The sequence below is a fragment of the Gymnogyps californianus genome, chromosome 3 (assembly GCF_018139145.2).
Source record: "Gymnogyps californianus isolate 813 chromosome 3, ASM1813914v2, whole genome shotgun sequence".
Classification (NCBI taxonomy): domain Eukaryota; kingdom Metazoa; phylum Chordata; class Aves; order Accipitriformes; family Cathartidae; genus Gymnogyps; species Gymnogyps californianus.
Genome location: NC_059473.1, coordinates 25,976,501 through 25,992,066, shown reverse-complemented (window position 1 = coordinate 25,992,066; position 15,566 = coordinate 25,976,501). Strand labels below are relative to the sequence as shown.

General features: G+C 37.3%; 1 protein-coding gene across 1 annotated transcript in view; it reads right to left on the bottom strand.

Annotated features, from left to right (window-relative positions):
• Positions 1-15,566, bottom strand: part of KCNH1 (potassium voltage-gated channel subfamily H member 1) — a 181,418-nt gene that overhangs the window by 72,053 nt on the left and 93,799 nt on the right. The window contains exon 10 of the mRNA XM_050893557.1: positions 2,556-2,752. Coding sequence (XP_050749514.1) covers positions 2,556-2,752 — 197 coding nt within the window. The remainder of the gene's footprint in view (positions 1-2,555; positions 2,753-15,566) is intronic.

Below are 15,566 nucleotides of genomic sequence, written 5' to 3'. Positions count from 1 at the left end.
CCCAGCAGCCAAGGAATATGTGAACATGGTGAAAGAGTGGACCAATGCTAAAGCTCACTTAAGCTGAGCAAAACTTGGCTAGAAAACACCTTGCACGATGCAGTGAGACTCAGTACCATGGCCAAGTGAAGGCATATGCACCCTGGAGATGGGGACACCTCAGAGGAATAACCAAGTCTAAAAATATACCCATGAGATCTTTCAGGCAAAAAAATCCCGAAAGCTGCTTTTTCATGTATTTGGAATCTGTATGAATACATTTGGGATGAATATACAGTATCTACACTTCAACTAGTTGAACACTTTTGGAGCCAGAGATGAAACTGTTTATTGAAATGAAAAGTGTAATTCTGGTATTTATATTCCAAAGGATATGCAATACATCACAAATGTAACCCACAGAAGGTACCAGTTCATCTGAATTCTACAAAATTCCATTTGCAGAAATAGACCAGGAGAAGTGTTAGAAGCGACAGGCTGGGGAGCTATTTCTAGAAAAGATTCACAGATATTTAAACCAGATTAAATTCCAAACTCTAAAAAGTTGCCTTTTAATGTGCATTATCTCCAGTCTCTAAAGTATCATACCTTCTACGCATTTCCAAAAGCATATATTATTTACATTATTTAACGTTTGCATTCTGATTGCAATCAGCCTTCTTTCAATAAAATAAATAAAATTACAGTCTGTTAACCTAGAATCATCAAACTCTCACTTCCATTATCAATCAATGCCACTTTTTTGCTGACTGCAACTCAATTAAAATCCAATTATTTGAATAACTGGATGGATATTGCTATCATAAAATGTACCTTTTTATTAGGAACATTTTGTGTAGAAAATTGACAGCACAGGAATTACGATACTGTGGTTAAAAAGTGTTTTGTAACCTCGGCTGGGAAAAGCTACGCCGATGAACATAGAGGGAAAGAGTGTCACTTCTGGAGTAGACATTTGATTCTAAAATTGGGACTTTTGCCTCAGAGCAGATCCAAAATGATGCAACTCTGCTAGCGTTACTGTGAGCTTTAAGAGAGTTGGTCCTTCTATGCCTCAAAGTTTGTTATTTCTACTGATGTTAAAAAAAGTGGTTATATATTCTTAGACCATCTTACCACATTACCCACAGTGTTATTTTAAAATATGCCAGTCACTGATACCGATGCTTAAGGTGATCTCAATACCAAAGTCTTTCATTTCTTTTATTTCTTACATTAATTAACACCAGGTAAGTAGCTGGTTTTTAAACTTAGTTTTTAACAGGACATCTCTCAATCTTCTTGCAGCTGTAGATCTTCTCCTTGTCCTGCATGAACTCAGTATCATTTGAAAAAAATGTCCTATAAGGAAATCCTCAAGAATAAATTTGCTTCTTAGTTTTTAATTACATTTTCTACCAGAGCTTTGATTTATTTGACCAAAGGGTGGATAGCATGTTCTTCTTTGCCCAATACTGAAAAGCTGAATTCTTTGCTATTGATAACATAGGCAGATAGAAAACATCATCACACTATTTTAATTTCAGTATGCCAACTCTAGGTACAAAAAATAATAATAATAATAAAAAAAAAAAAGATACTCTAGGCTTAAAGCCTAATTTTACAAAACAGACTTCAAAGATTAAAAGGTTTCTATTTTTTCGGGTGTAATTATCTAGGACTTACTTGGCACCTGGAAGTTACCATGGAGAACTGTTTGTAGGAACAAAAAAAATCTCCCATCAAACATATTTCTTTAGCTGATCTCAAGTATCTTTATATTATAATATTTTAAAGCAAGTATAGGTGCTCCAATGTATTTATTTTCATTGTAATATTATTGTCTTCTACATTGCATCATAAGATCATATCAACTGAATTATACCTACTACAGTTTTAATAAATTTCTACAGAGGTGGTTCACTGAAGATTACACAGAGAATTTAAAATGGGATATTAGGTTATGATGATTCATGTTTGACAAAACAACTTGAACTGGCACACAGGAAGAAATTAAAAGAGCCCAAAAAATCAAGGATAAGAAAATGGAAACATTATAGATAAGCAAAGTAATTCCAAACTGTGATTGATACTAAAAGAAACAACTCTTGATAGAATCAGTCATGTTCACATTACTTTTCCATTGTGATTACTGTTGTTGACTTTTGTTCCATATATTAGATTTCTATACCTTTCCTTCCATTTTCCTTGTAACTTCAGGCAACACCCCTAACATCTGTTTAGCTGCTTTACAAACTAAAGTTGCAGAAAGTAGCGAACACTGTTTATCAGAAGTGCATGACCGTTCACAAATATGCTGGAATCTGTCCACTTCATAGGAGTGTAAAATACTTTTACATATACACAGTCCAGCTCCCTATAAAACTAGCACTGGAATAAATACTTATGGCCTTTTGACTCTACATGCTAGCAGTATCTCTTAGGCAAGTTCTGAAAAACCTTCTCATAAAAGAAGCTACGAAGAATGCCAGAATTCAAGCAATTCAGTTTTTTCATACAGACAGTCCTTAGAAGTGATCATTTATATGGTGTATGTTAAAATCAAAGCTACTTACCCTTTTCCTCAAGTTGTAGGTCAAAATGAGATTTCTGGAGAAGGAGTGTGAAAAGGCTGTATAGAACTCCAGCACTTTCTGCAAGGCATCTCTCTTAATCACATGAAGATCACAGTAAGTCAAAGCCCTTACATTAGCACAGGACTGGGCGAGGGTAGACTCCTTCCAGAACACATCACCAAAAACATCTCCTTTGCCTAGAGAAAAGCAGCAGCATTGCTTTCAATAACAGTACTATTTCCACCAAAAATATAAAAGAACATACATCTCATTTATGCAGTCAAGGTTCTTCTATTTTATGTGGTCAGAAAAAAATTCTGTCTCGAAAAAAAAAAATCTTTGAAATATTTCATTGATAACCTTTTCCACTATCTTCTTGTTAATTGCAACAGCCGAGCAAAACTTCATAAGAATAAACCACAATCAAAAGTGTTTTGTGTGACAAGCCTCCTTTAAATATCAGTAAAGTTTTTCCTTTAAAAATCAAGAAAAGTGGTTCATTCTTGGTTCATGTTCTCTTCTGATCTCTTTCAAAGAGATTAATTAAGAGGAAATGCTTTTCCCCTTTCTTCTTTTAACTAGCACACAAAGGATTTGTTTCTTATATCTATGTTGTTGAGTTTTCTTAACCTGGCTAACAATTACCCGCTATTGTGTCAATAAAACCATCTTGTATACTACGTCAGTGCAGTTACAGACTGTAACAAAACACTACTATACATCAGTATTAAAGTAAGTTTGCCCTAGTTCACTAGATCATCACCAAAAAAGTCTGTCTTTACAACAGTATAAAAAAGCAGATCTCACAACTCTGGTGGCTGTAATGCTTTTCAGCTGGTAAGAGTCTCAACAAAATCTTTCAGTAGTTGTGCATGTGTGCCCCCATATAATACAGCGGAGGTTTAAGGTAACAACGTAGTCCAAAACAAGAAGAGTACAGGTTAGTTATCACCAAGATAATACTGACAAGGCAAGAATATTTAGCTGTTACACACTGGAAGAACGAAAACATGGCCATTTCTGTATGACCTTCCCCTGTGCCTGTCTCTATGAGCTTGGGGCAGCCAGTGAAATCCCTACTGAGGAATACTGCAACGAGGGCATTTGCACCAGTCTGGGCACTCCAACGTAGGGCAAGTATACCAAAACCTGCCTGAGGAGCAGCCCCCCTTCAGGATTTCACTGGTTATACCCCAGCTCAGGCTGGGCACAAAAGGGAGTGTTCAGGAGAAAGTTACAAGCTCCTTTACAGACTAATGGTCTTTTTTTTTTTTTTTCCCCCCTGTTTTCCAACATGTTTCTTCTAACAAGATAAGAATATTCAGTTGTTACCTTGATAATGAAAGACTACATTGTTCTTGTTTTGAATGGTATTTTCCTCTTAAACCTCTGCTGTATTATATCACTACTGCACATCACTTTTAAGACAAAGAAAGAAATACATTCACAATGTCTATCAAGTTGTGGTAGGGATGGTCTTACAAGTAATACTTTGCCATAAGCAATTCTTAAAGCCAAAGCATCAAAATATATATTACTTTACTGACTTCACCCAGGCCCTTTTAGATTTCATTCCCTAAATAGTCACGTGTGAAAGTCTATATAAACTATATAGAACTATCGTGAGTAAAGAGGTCAAGAAAACTTCTAAATTAAACCCAGAACTCCCATCTCAGCCCTTCAGCTGTACTTCCACCATTACGTAATCTCTTCCATTAGATGATAAGCATTTTCTCTTTGAGGAGAAGCTATCAGCCTGATGGTAAGCTACGCTGTAGTGCAATAAGCTGTGGTTCACACTGATGTGCTCCCAGTCTTCCACAAAAGCCCTACGCAGTCCACCTGCCAGGGACCAGTTTAGTCCCTGAACACTTTGGAGCAGCATAGACTATATTTCCATTTTAAACGCATATACACACTGAAACCACCTGTTCCATAAGAACATTTTTTCCCCACAAAGTTAGGCAAAGGCACCATAATGATACCCTTTCTTCCACCTCTGGTCTCTTTACATAGGACAGTGCCAACATCCAGAACTACTACAAAGGCTGCATATCAGTAAGGGTGGTGGTAGTCCAATAGCCCGGTGCAGTAAGCAACTTTTCATTTTAATGACAACGACTTTTCACATTTTCAATTATTTAAACATATGCTTTTTCAGTAGATACACTAAAAATGGCCTAAGAAAAAAGCTTCCATGCACTTAAAATAGATAATCATCTACAAGGCTTTTAGACAGACAAACACACAATATATTCAAAACTGAAGTGAAACAATTTTTATGCACCATAAAAACTGATATGCTTCACTGGGTAAAAATGGATTGTTTGCCTTTGGAATAAATATGCTTTTACTTGCAATCTTCCAGGCAATTAGCTAAACAACTGTTTTAATTAACGCTCTGGAATCTATCAAGCATTGAAATGTGCCATCACTGATGAGCAACAGTTAGAGCTGGTAGTCCAAGCATAAGGGAGAGGAATTCTAGCTCATTTCTAAGTGTATTTCTTAATATCTCCAGACAAGTTTCCCTACCTTAAAATGACAATAATTATTTTACTGCCCCATAGTAACATGAAGAATTAGTACAATGCAATTACAAACAGCATGGTGCTGCTTTGTCTACATATGAAATGACATTCAGCAGAAGTTAGTTACGTCTTACTCTTTTAAAAATTTAATTCTGCTTTTCACATAACACAGAAAGACACAACTGTGTCCTTCACCTGTGGCAGCAACCCCAGTTTTCCCTTGCTATTTGTAACTCCCAAAAAACTCCCCCTCTTGCAGTTTCCTGCCACCCCAGGGAGCTGCTTCCCATCGGTGGCAAGAGCAGCACATGAAGGGTCGACGGCTGCTGGGTGCCCACTGAGCCGAACCAGAGAAAAGCAACACATGAACCACAAACTGAGTCAGATCACAGAAGCCTCAATTTTTAAGAAACAAATCAGGCTAAAACAAGAAGTTGTGCTGTCTTCTATCATTAACAATTTCTTTGAAGTTAATCGAGTTAAGAGCCAGTGATCTAATCGAAAAATCAATCCTACGTTACAGTTCAATTTCCAAAGCAAGACACACGTGCAAGCATCGCACTGCTTTGTTTCTGTCAAGTGCATTTTCTAAATTATGCATACCAAAAGTATCAATCTAGGTTGTCAGATTCTAAAAAAACTTGTGTTTGACATTCATAGAAAAATGGGGGGAAAAAGGAGCAGTAGGAAGTCTTTATAGCAAACGGGAATTAAAATTCCACCCAGGAGTATCTACACTGGATTAGAACAATTGTCCTCTTATACATAATAAGGAACTGCATACCATCTCCCTTCATTTATATGTTCTCCATAAAGTAAGATCAATCACTCAGCAAAAAGGAAGGGGAAAAAAAAAAAAAAAAAAGAGGGCAGATTAAGTGGGTGTTTTATCAAAAACATCTGTAACTGGAAAGCAAGAAGAGTAAGGTGAGACTTCTAAGTGTGTCAGAAGGTGGTTGGCAAAGTCTAATGGCTGTATTAGAGAACCTGAGTCAAAAGCCTCTTTTTACATATAACTCCAGGCTTTATATATTTCACCTTACCTCTGAAGAAAGATTAAAAAGCTAGAGAAATGCAGATGGCCATTTGTTTGTCAGTACTTTGCATTTCTCATTCCCAGCTTGCTGAATTCCAGACATTTGCCAGGAACACTATCTGTCAATCACACTTAAAGTGGATGATCTAAGCTTTTACCATCAATCATTTATATTCCCTGCTGGATTTGTAGGCTGAGGACCTTTTCTACCATCAGCTCAGTATGCACTGGAAAGCCAAATAGTCTTCTGCCTTTTATGTTTGCTTGTTTGTTTTAATTATAATAACAAGTCCCCAAACCCTGATATATTTAAACACTGAAGAATTATTTTATAAAACCAGCACCTTCTGTTTCCATATTTATTCTTTTCCAATTTTTTCTCCATATCAAATTTGCTATTCATCTTATAAGTGAAAAGAGGATTTCTCTGTTACCACTGCAAATTCAGCCTGAGTCAGGCGAAAGGTCAAGCCATATCCACTCTGTCTCCTGAAAGCAGCACCAGTAATGAAGATCTGATTATTGCAACTTAGCCAAGTGTTTTGCTGATTCTGTTTGAGAAAAGAACCATGCTCGCACATTACAGCTGTATTGCCTTGATGTGCCTACCAGAACAACCCTTAGTTTTTTCACTCCTACAAACAGGAAGTATTGAAGAGCTCTCAGACAGAAGATATTCCACTCTACTCTGAAAAAATATGACTCCATGTGGAATATTTTGACTGATAACCTACTTAGTTCACTTTTGGATTCTGGGTGTCTGGGAGTCGTGGTGCAGTTTTGGTGTGATAGCAGCTGGGTGAGGAGATGAGGCCATGGATTCATGTGCTGAAGATCTTCCAAGTCAGTATGGACTTTGATGGGATTCACACGAATCCATGGATTTTCAATACATCAGACAAAATATTCATGTTAGAATCATTCTCAAATCAATAGTAATAGTTTTTACAGCAGCCAACACCAGACTCTAGCTCAGGTCCCTTCCAGATCTGCCTTCATCTGCATGTTTGTGATGAGAAGAGAAGAATTGTGATCTGACATAGTCTCAGCAGACCCAAAGATAAGCTAGAATGACCAAACACTGCTTGATGGTACCTCAGCAGCAATGCAGCACTAAGCGTATCTTGGAAATCAGGTGTTAGCAAATACTGTTATCTGTGATGCTGATCCACAGCGGCTGCCGCACCTGTGCAATGACTTTCCCAGCACAGCTCCCCAAAGCACCCACGCTGGCCTGCACCCTCAGGATTTGTTCTCCACCTCCAAGCAGTGGGAGACACCAACTGCTGTAAAGGCAAACACAGATTCTCTGTGTGCCAGTCTCTATTCTAGTGACTGCTCAGTTAAAATGCTGCTGAAATTTAAAAACAAACATAAAACTTGGCCTGGTTTTTCTTCCCGCCCCCCACCCCCCCCACCCGAACAGATTTGAACAGAACCAGAGGATCTGAAGTTAGTTCACGTCACACGCTCCTACCAATTATATTCAAGCATAATTCCACTAAGGACAGTGTATTTACCCCTAGTTTTCAAAGCCAGTGATGTGAGACTCGGGTCAAACCCCCTCTATGATCACCACATGTCTATTTGGCTTCAACTGAGAATCTTTCCCTCTCCTCTCTTCCCTCATCTCCTCCTTATCCGAGTAAGGCATGCAATTTAAATTTTCCAATTTTACAGAGAGAAGAAAGATTCAAGGAAAGTAGAGGCACCAGAGCAAAAATAATTTTTCCTCTTGGTCCATTGTTTTAAGGCAACGAATGTCTGCCAGCCCGAAAAAACAGAGCTACCATTTGGCATCAAGGTAGAGTATTCAGTATCCGTCCCACAGATAAATTGCACAACTTGACAGCCACTAAATAGCCTGTAGTTTGGTCCTCCAACACAGTACAGCTGGCAGGAGATGATGCATGGAAGTGATTTGCTGCTTTGGATTTTCTTAAGATTTCTCAAGTGCAAACTGAGACATGTAATGAAAAGTGAATAACCAACTGCACTGCAGAGAATATACTATTTTTCATTAACCAGAGGTTTTAATCACACTTTTCCTCTAATAAGACCTTAAGGAAAAAAAGGCAGCGTATCAGTGCCACAGAGATCCAAAGTGTTACAGTGATAATAAACTGAAGTTGCACTTTGTGTGATTTGCCTGGTGCACAAATAGAAACACAGTGTATCTGTTCATGCTTTAAAACACAGCTTGACAACATTTTGCAGACAGTTTACTACACAACTGCATCAATTTTCTCTGTTGAAGCACATTACAGACAGAATAAAAACATTTATTTTAGAGCACTAGCAACAACATGAATTAGTTACAGCTAAGATTTCTATTATTATTATAATTAATGTGTTTATTTGTCTCTCTGAATAGAGCGTGGATTATATTTCACTACTTGACTTACTGTGATGAAGAGTTTTAAAATGTCAACTGGGCCCTACCAGGCTTATTCACAAAAAGCTAGGAGGCTTCACCAGAATCTGAATCATTTATCCTTATTTGCTTTTTAATGGTTACTGTAAAAAATGTTACAAATATGTGGACAGTTTGTACAAACTCAGAAAACATGGAAGTTGCCAGCTCAAATAACTAGAGTTACAAATGTATTTAAATGTATTTGCATTGGTTAACTAATAGGAAAAACACAGCTCAATCTGTGCTGTCATTGCATGGACAGCGCTAGTTCTCTGATAAAAAAAACCTATATGAGAGGCTCAAATTGCAATATCCTCAGAGTTATTCCCCGATGACTTAGAAACAGGCTTAATGTTATAGCTATCGTTGAAGCTTAAAGCCCCAAAATTTTATTTATTTCAGACAAAAGGATTCACAAGAGTTAAAAAAAGTAGATTTTACCTTCTGAAATATATAAAGTAAATATTTTGAAAACCTCACAAAGTTCATAGCTATAGTATATGTCATTTTATTTAATATTTCTAGCAACTCCTTGAGGATAAAATTAACAATGTTTCAGAAACATACCTCTCAAAAAAGTTTTAATTTGAAACTTGGAAAAAACAAAGAAAAATAAGTGTTCCGTGAAGATTTATTTTTTGAATTTTTTTTTCTAACCTGGCTTTCCAGTGAAAAAAATTATTCTTCTTCTTCCAAAATTCTGAGACAGAAACAAAACCCTACCCAAAACAAAAATGAAAATTAATTCAGTGGTTCACCTGCCAGAAATCAGGGCCTTTATAGAAATCCAACTACTTTGTTACATTATAATTTCTACCTTTTCATACTTCTGTTTGGAGTATGCACAAAAACGTGATGGGCAAGCCTTCCTAACACAGCCTGAGATATCAAGGAACATGCTGGAACAGAGACCCTCATCTCCACCACTTCTCAATTTCAGCTGCCAGCGTGTCACGGATCGCCGTTGCCAGTAGCCTGCCAGACATTACCATCTTCCAAAGGGGACTTCTTCCACATGTGGTGGTGGCAGACTACTTAAGAGCACATTATGCAAAGTTGCATAAATTTGCAACAATAAAACATGAAACCGTAGGAAAAAAATCAACTCATTTTAAGTGCCAAGAAGTTCATGACAGAGGCCTCTGTTCACAGGGAATCACCCTCTTCCCCAGTTATTCCAGCAAGTCATTAGTCAAGCGTTTTAAAAATCTGTTTCTCCAATACCCTACATAGTCTTAGACCATCTATAGAGAGCAGTGGACAGGGGTTTGGGCAATTCCTACTTTTAATGTTCTACCAGAAGTCAGACATAGAACAAGTAATGTCCGGCTGAAGTCTCAGAATAGGCAACTCCTGATGTCAACACACACTACATTTTCTAGATGTCTGGAGCACAGGAATAAGGAATACTCTCTGTTCAAAAACATCATTTGGAATAAACCTATATTTCTCAATGAAAGTTTTAGTGCTGCTCCTACATCCACCGTGAAATTAACGTTTTTTATTAATGTAGACGTCCTTATGCCACTGTCTTTTAAGAAATCTAGCCGGGTCTCCATTTCTAATACTTTTGCTAATAGTGGGCTTCGACACGCATTGAGGAAATCAGACTTTTAAAATCGTTCCTTCAGTTGATGTTCACTGAATCACTTCATAGAAACATGCAACTTGTCCGACCTGCCCACATATGTCAACCTGAAAAAAAGCAGCTTTAAACTATAAATAGAAAAAGCACAATAGAACTACTGAAGATAAAGCTGGATTTTAATTTCAATCATTCCTTTTTCAAAGCACCACTGGTCACATTACAGCTTTATTCAATAGCACAAACAATGCTGTGACGTTAGATACTGTCTTTGAAAATAATAAGAAGACTCTAATGCCATCCATAATCCTGCAACCAATTCTTAAGCCTAAGAGCACAGCAGCTTGGCATTTTTAACACAGGGAGGTGTACCTAAATTTAACACTCAGGTGAAAAATTAAGTAGAGAAGTAAGGGACTTTTTCAAAGACTGAAATAACAACAGGCCCCAAAATACACAATTAAATTCTGAAAATGGGGTTGTACACAAAGCAGTTTAGTTTAGGGAAACCTGAGTTAGCTCAGGTACTGAGGACAGTCTAAAGATAACTGTGCTGAGCCCAGGCTGCTAACTTATCCAACATCTTCAAGTCTGCTGAGAAGCAATCTTCACACGATTGTCTGGAAGATGCAATGCTTTTCCACTGAGAGGGTCTAAGACAGACAATACTTCTGCACTGCTATTTTCCCTCCTCTAAAATAAACCATCCCTGTGGTGCAGTTGCCCTTGCAGTTTGCACCGTCCTATCTGGATGCAAATCTGTCCCACCAAAATCTGAATCAAACCTCTTGTGTCTACATCTGAATGAAATGCTTATGGCTAAATGAGTAAGCTAAAGCAATTGTAAAGAAAACAAACAATTATTCTTATAACGTTCCTTTAAGATTGCAATTAAATCAAATTAAATCAGCAGGAATTTCTCCACACAAAGCAAATGGAGCATTTAATATCCTGCTGAAACAAAACATGGCACACCAAGCTCTCCTACAATATCATGTTAAAACCAGTTTCCAATCTTGTCAATGTTATAGCTTTGTAAATAACAATAAAATATCTGTATTTCAGGGACATCCAATTTTCACTTCAACTTACATGTGATCTTAAAAGTAAATCTATGTGCACCCTTTGCACACTTCCCCCTCTACCCCCCCAAGAAGTGATATACCCCACTTCCCCTGATGGTGAAGAAGGCAGCCAGGTCTAGACTATAAATTCCCATTCTTGACAGTTTACTGCATACTTTCATACTAATATAATATCTACATTCTGTTACTTCCCTTCAGCTTTGATAGCAGCAAAAGGAATAGCAACAACAAACTGTCCTTGTGCAGGGCAATGATCTTCCTTGCTCGCAATAAATTACTGCCTTGATTTCCCTTCCTATCTCATTCACTTTACCTGCCCTTTGTGGAGTCAAGAGTTGGACTCGACGATTCTCGTGGGTCCCTTCCAACTCAGGATATTCTATGATTCTATGATTAATACTCTTTGCTAAATCAACAGTCAATAAAAACGTTTATTCTTTTGAAAGTTTTTAGCTCAAATAAGGATAGCAAGAACATAATAAATGCAGAACAGCTGGGATGCAACGCTTGGGATAAACTGCTTTACTCTTGGGATAAACTGTTTTGTGTGGGGGTTTTGTTTTTTCTTTTTAACTACACCTTCTAGTAAATGTTATTTTTCTCATCCATTGCTCAGCTCTGAAGATCACAGTGGTTTTCAAGGCTTTGTTTTTTAATTGCTAAGTAAAGGCTTAAAGGCTCCCCGTCTCTAATCAAATCCACAAGACACCTCCAGTCTTACCATCCATACACACAGGGCCTTCTTGCAGGGATCATCAAGACCACTTCAGCAACTCTGAACAATTCACATAAGTGAAGATCTGCTGCTCAGTCAGGCCCTCTAGGAGTCATTGATTGGCAAATTTTGCAGCAGTCTGAAAATTTAAGGACAAGACACTGCTTTCCCCACTGCTATCTAGGTAAAAAAAGCCTGTCACCCTAATTTCAAGGGTCTTCTCCTTCCTCTCTCTAGCCTTTTACTGGAATGTTTTCCTAAATTTCAAAGATTACCCCAATTTCAAGCAGAAAGGGTTGGAACCAACCTGGGTCCAAGAATCACTTGCTCCCTTCAGACTTCCTACAGAAGAGGGATTTTCTGTTCAATCTTGGAGTACAATTATGTCAGTCATATCTAACTTAGAATTGATTATTTTCTACTAAGATCAAAAATAGTTTTCTCAGTAATTCAGATATTTGTACATACACATTAACACAACATAAATCCTTTTCTAACAAGGCCTCCTATCCACTCCTTCTGTGTATTTCCAGACAATACTTAGAAAAAGTTAATTTTGCTACTATGCCATTATTTTCTATAATTTTCATTAAATTATCTATGCACACATGCAATTGGAGATGTAACACAAGAACTAGCACTTCCTCTAGCAATGGTGAGGAGAGATTAAAAAGGTCCAGACTAAAAGGCTGGAGGACCAGGGAAGTACCCAGTTAGGCCCAGCAATGGCATATCATCTGCTCAGCTGGACTTCTAACATTAGCTTCTTGATTACCGCAGTTCCAAACAATCTACATTCTCACACTGCACTAAGGAAATGCGTACCTTCATAGTGTAAAAAAAAAATATAAAAAGTGCATTGAATGACAGTTTAGGTCTTCAAGCTTCCCTAAATTAAGAAACAACAACTAGCTATGCAGGCTTATTTCACACTTCTACTACAATCGCTTTTCCCCTGCATATTTCAAAGAAAGCTGCAGCCAGACCTTATGGTCCCTGCCTGGAACACATTTAATTGAGGAGGAATCTTTTAAGACGATATTCGTTAAATTAAAATGTAGCAAATCTCTCCTGAGTATGCATAAATTTTAACTTTTCAAAGACCTGCAATAAGGTTAGGTTTTCAGATGGCCAGTGGCTCAGCCTGAAGGGTCTGCTCCAAAGCAGAGAAACTAGAGCTGCCAAATGAAGTGCATGTAAATGGTTGATTGTTTTTAACAGTGACAAACCAACCCATTTTCTCTAACCACATTTGGATAAATGGGTAAATTTTTAAGCAAGAGTAGTTCAAAGAGGTATGTCAGTCTCAGATGGATAAAGCAGCATCAGCCCAAATGGGAAGGCTTAGAGAAGTTAAAAGCAAAGCCAAGTTGAAAACAGTCTCTTAACGGAAGTCCTGCATGACCTGAGCTTCGCTCAGTTCTCTTCAGGGCAGGGACTATTTGATTTGTCTCTACCTTCCACAAAGTGCTGAGTGTACGTCAGCGCTTCACCCTACGCAATAGCAACGGTGTAAATGGAAGAACAGTGAACTACAGAAAACAGAATTGTATTTCATCCAAGCAGCTTCCCACTAGCTAAACTTTACTTCTACATAATCCCACTCATATACTTACACATTAACATCAAAAACCATAGTAATACAGTGGCTTTTCTTGCTATGTCTTCCTTTTCTGACCCATTTGTATTAGAATGAATCACAAATAAATAAATCACCTGGCTTAAAGGTAATTTTCTACTTTTTTGGTTTTGTTTCTGACACATCAAATCCAAAGACTGTGTTGCATGAACATCAGTAATTTCCTTATTTCAGCAGAAATTTTTGATAGAATTCAAAAATACGTCTTTCATCCCAACAAATCAATCTTCATACAAAATACGTCAATTTCTTTAAATTTTTACTGTAAACACTGCAAAGAATTTTTATTTTTAAAAATTTACTTATTTTTGTATTTATTTCTAGGTCAAATTAATGGGGAAGGCAATCTTAGAGGACACAAAAAAATGTACATTTTTTCACTGCTGGCCTGTGTGCAATTTCTTCCAACTCAGCACTCATATTAATCCAAGTCAATCAAAGTCAATGCTTTGTTATAAGAACATAAGCCTGAACTGAGAATATACCTGTCTCTTGGGTACTACACAGAACTGATCTGGAAGGATATTATGCAAGTGTACACAATACACTCCAAATTGCAGGGCTACACAATACACTTTTATATGCTAGTCTGCAAGGCTAAATGATTTCAGAACTTGAAAATGGATCCTTTAAGGATTTTTAGAGATACAATTTATTTCTCTATCGTAAGGAAGACACAGGCCACATAATAAAGCAGCCTTTGCAATTTGCAAAGGGACAGCTAAAGCTGAATAAATAATTCATCTTGAATAATTTATGCACTTATTTTTTATTTTTATTTCAAGAATGTGTGAGAGAGGATTACGGTCTCTCTGACAGACCTGTTAACTGAAGTTACCCTACAGAATTCCTCACATGGTTTGCTGTTACATGCCTGATGTTCATAGCTATGTTTAGTTGTGATTGGTAAACAAAACTTATGGCACAGGCTGTTCTGGCTGGATGATCAGCAACAATCATGTTTCTTGTGCAATGTCGACATTTTTTTCCTTGTAGTGCCTCATTTTATCTGGTGTACTTTTATCAAGAACTTGACAAGTTTAGCTGAACATGAACAATTAAATAAAAAAAAAATCATTGCTATTCTATAGATAAGAAAACTGATAGTACAAAGAAGTTAGGGAGGACATCCTGACCCATCTCCTGCAGCATGGTTCAGTAATGTGGTGGTTACATTATGCAATGCTAAAGGAGAAGAAAATTCAACTGATTTAGAATAGTGAAAACCTTAGTTAACCACATCATTTCTTATCAGGATAGAGAAACCTTCAACAGAAGGCTTCACAGCCTGGGGAAGCAAGGTACACACACATGTGGAAGGAAAGGGATTCCTTAGTCCAGAAACTGAAGCACAAAAATTGATACACATTTATCCAAAATGAAATCTCAGAGAGTCACAAACAGATCCCACTTCATTTTACTTTCCTCTCTGATTACAATATTCACAAAGAAAATGATGGAGCTCATCAACTTTAGTGCGAGCCAGAGAACTGACTCCAAATTCCAAAAAAATAAAGGTGTGGAGGGAAGAGGATCAATAGTTACCATCCCAGGAGAACAGCAATAATAAAATATTTCTATTCATTCAGATACCAAGGGATCAGCCTCATTTATCTGTAGCTATCACTCTGCAGCAGCAGAGATTAGGGGTTCAGGTTTCCTTAACACTGATTTCTCAAGGAATCTAGGCCGAGTGTTTTCTAAAGTGACTATTACGATAAAACACGAAAGTTACTGGTAAAGATGAGGAAAAAACTGGTATCTTTAAAGGACATTTTTAAAAATTCTATTTCAGTGCTTTTTACCTATACTGATTAAATAGAGCAGCAAGATGTTTTGAAGTTTTCTTCTTGTGATGGACACAGGAGGAGGCATTATTGAATAAGACTGAGAGGCTTTAGTTTGTTCTACATTTGCCATGTTAATTCATGAGAGTTCAATGTGGCAAAAGGTAGTAAGATCTTGATGTGCAACTTAGAAAAGCAGAATTTGCTAGTATCATGG